This window comes from Papaver somniferum, chromosome 3, assembly GCF_003573695.1.
Source record: "Papaver somniferum cultivar HN1 chromosome 3, ASM357369v1, whole genome shotgun sequence".
NCBI lineage: Eukaryota > Viridiplantae > Streptophyta > Magnoliopsida > Ranunculales > Papaveraceae > Papaver > Papaver somniferum.
In genome coordinates this window covers 117,931,256-117,933,870 of record NC_039360.1, presented here as the reverse complement: position 1 = coordinate 117,933,870, position 2,615 = coordinate 117,931,256, and the positions used below count along the sequence as shown (strand labels likewise).

Here is a 2,615-nt window from a genome sequence, read left to right as displayed (position 1 = left end):
GTCCTCTGGAACCTAGATATCCTCTGGTGAAACTGTACTAGTTTACAAATTTGAAACTTTACTAAGGAATTCGCGATGAAAAACCAATGTGATGAAACATCTCCGAGGAAGTAACGGCTAAGTCAAAATCAATGTGATGAAAAAATGAGATGTGATCAAACATCTCTGAGGAAGTAACGACTTAGTCAAAATCAAAGATGAATGGCAGAGAATAATGCAAATGAAAAAATGTGTCACTTGCCTTAGTCAATTCCCTTGTTAAAGATGATGCAGAGGCAGATAACTTGGATGAACCGCCAGGGGCCAAGCAAGGGATGCCATTCATCTTTGTCCCATTGAGCTGGTGTGGATTGACCTAATGTTCGCTTTACCTGAAATTAATGAAACATAAATAAAGTGAAAACTCTAAGAGAAATTAGACATTCTCAAGAGACTTAAACAATTTCCACTACGGAGAAATTCTAGGCAACAAATTTGTGATGATCAGACTAACCCTCCATGTAAATCAAACATTAACCAAAATCAACATACTCTCTTCCTTCACCAGAATCACCACCTCCGTGTTTCAATTTCACCACCACTGCCAAATCATAAGCAGAATCACCACCAAAATCATAATCAAAATATACCGACTGTGAGTCGTTGACCACCACCACTACCGTACAACACCATCAACACACCGTAACCACCAGATCATACACAAATTCTTAAAATCTGACATAAAGTAACAAATCAAAAGAATCGAGTTTAGAGAAGTCAATTTTCAATTATGGTTGTTCTTGATTTGACGAAATTTACAATGTGTAACCCAGATTTCTCAATTTACCATGAGATCTTTCAGGAAGCTCTGCAGAACGCACAGAAAAAATGAGCCACAAAATACATAGTAAGAGTTAAGGATTCAACGAGCTTTTTCAATATGAAAGACGAACGCAATGATAATTGAAAAAGAGAGAAACATCAGTGATCAGACAGCGCAACCACATTGTTGTTGGTTGTTTTCCTTTGTAAATCACAAGCTAGGAGTTAATTAGGCGATCCATGACCAGCTTAAGCACTGCGGGAGCATCAATAATAACAGCCACCTTAACTGTTGGCTTACCTGACCACCCTGTCTCTTCCATAAACCTGGTTCATATGGACATTATTAGAAAGTAGCAAACAAAACATTCGACATATGATTTCAGTTCACCTTTACAAGAATTTGGTATTACGTAAACTGCTAAAGAGTGAAAATGGGAGCGCTCGCTTCATTATTTGCTGGGCAGTGTCAACCATGATTTGAGGTTAAAATGCATAATTTACCGACCCAATGAAAAAATAATTCTATAAAAACAATACTTATGTGTTCTTAGAATTATAAGAGAGAAGCAGTCTTTACCTTTTGACGGTGTTATAGAAAACTGTGGCACCCCTCGTTATACCTCTTGTCTGAACTCTTACGACACCCTTAGTGTAAGTAAACAATGAAGTATCCACGGCCGCGATATTAGTTGCTGGATCATGAAGGTATACACCTGTATGCAATGCCAAGAAATTTAATATCACATCAAAAAGATGAATGTACTAGTCTATTTCGCTGATTGAGCACTATTTATCAAACAACCTTTTATGTTATATGACTCGTGGTGATAGGAGTAATAGATATCTAAGATCTTGCTTATGTATTGTGCGTGTTTACCATTGGATTGTACAAGCTTGTCTCGATCATCATCTGCAATAGAAAGGAGATTATGGCTCTGAAAGTCATACCAAAAACTCAATGAGCATAAGAATAGTGAGAACCGTACCTGACATAATAACTTGATGAGTAACATTTAATCCTATAGCTACAACGTCATCTCCACTAGTGAATACAATATCAACAGCATCTGGTCATCACAATTCACAAACGGAAAAAAGAATTTGAGAATACATAGAGAGGATAGTGCTGGCTTTGAAGGTGGCAGCAAAAACAGGTTGTAAGTCGAGGACTTGCATATAAAGCTGCAAAAGATATGGAGCTACATACATTAGCCTCAGAGGCAGGATTCACGTTCCCATTCACAAAAAAAAGCACCGTCAAGAAGAACAATTTGTCCTATCTTTTTTGCAAAATCGGGATCTTGCTCAATAACCTGTATCGACATGGATATCAAATTAGGAAATATCATAAACAAACTCGCCTAAAGGATCAATGCTTAAATATATACTAACTGACCGAGGCATATTAGTAAGTGGTCCAAGTGCAACCACGGTAACTTCTCCAGGGTACTAATTTGCTTGTTCGACAAGATAATTGACAACTGACTGTTCAATTTCCTTTCCTAAAGGTGGAGGAAAGTTTTTGTTCCCGAGACCATCAGTACCATGAACAACATAACTCTAACCTTCTTATTTGTAATTGCTCATAATCACCACTATTTCATTACCAACTTCAAGCATCAAAATCTACTTAATCAATCGAGTAACTCTCAATACAGCAACAACTCTAGTTTCTCCAGGCATTGAACCACTTAGCACCAGTAACCATCTTCAACTGCATCTCTCACAAACCACCAACAAACCCATATCCTAATTCTAACCAGAAATGAAAGAAAACCCCATCATCTGAGATTTTGAATTCAACACCACAA

The 2,615-nt window shown here is 37.4% G+C and overlaps 1 protein-coding gene across 1 annotated transcript; it reads right to left on the bottom strand.

Moving 5' to 3' along the window:
• Positions 1 to 236: 236 nt before the first annotated feature.
• Positions 237 to 1,865, bottom strand: LOC113357140 (probable uridine nucleosidase 2). The gene is made up of 5 exons (XM_026600432.1): positions 1,791 to 1,865; positions 1,607 to 1,714; positions 1,382 to 1,517; positions 494 to 1,128; positions 237 to 371 (listed from the first exon to the last, which is right to left on the bottom strand). The coding sequence occupies exons 1-4, from the start codon at positions 1,795 to 1,797 to the stop codon at positions 1,020 to 1,022; spliced, it is 360 nt and encodes a 119-aa protein (XP_026456217.1). The 5' UTR covers positions 1,798 to 1,865; the 3' UTR covers positions 237 to 371; positions 494 to 1,019.
• Between the last annotated feature and the right edge of the window lie 750 nt (positions 1,866 to 2,615).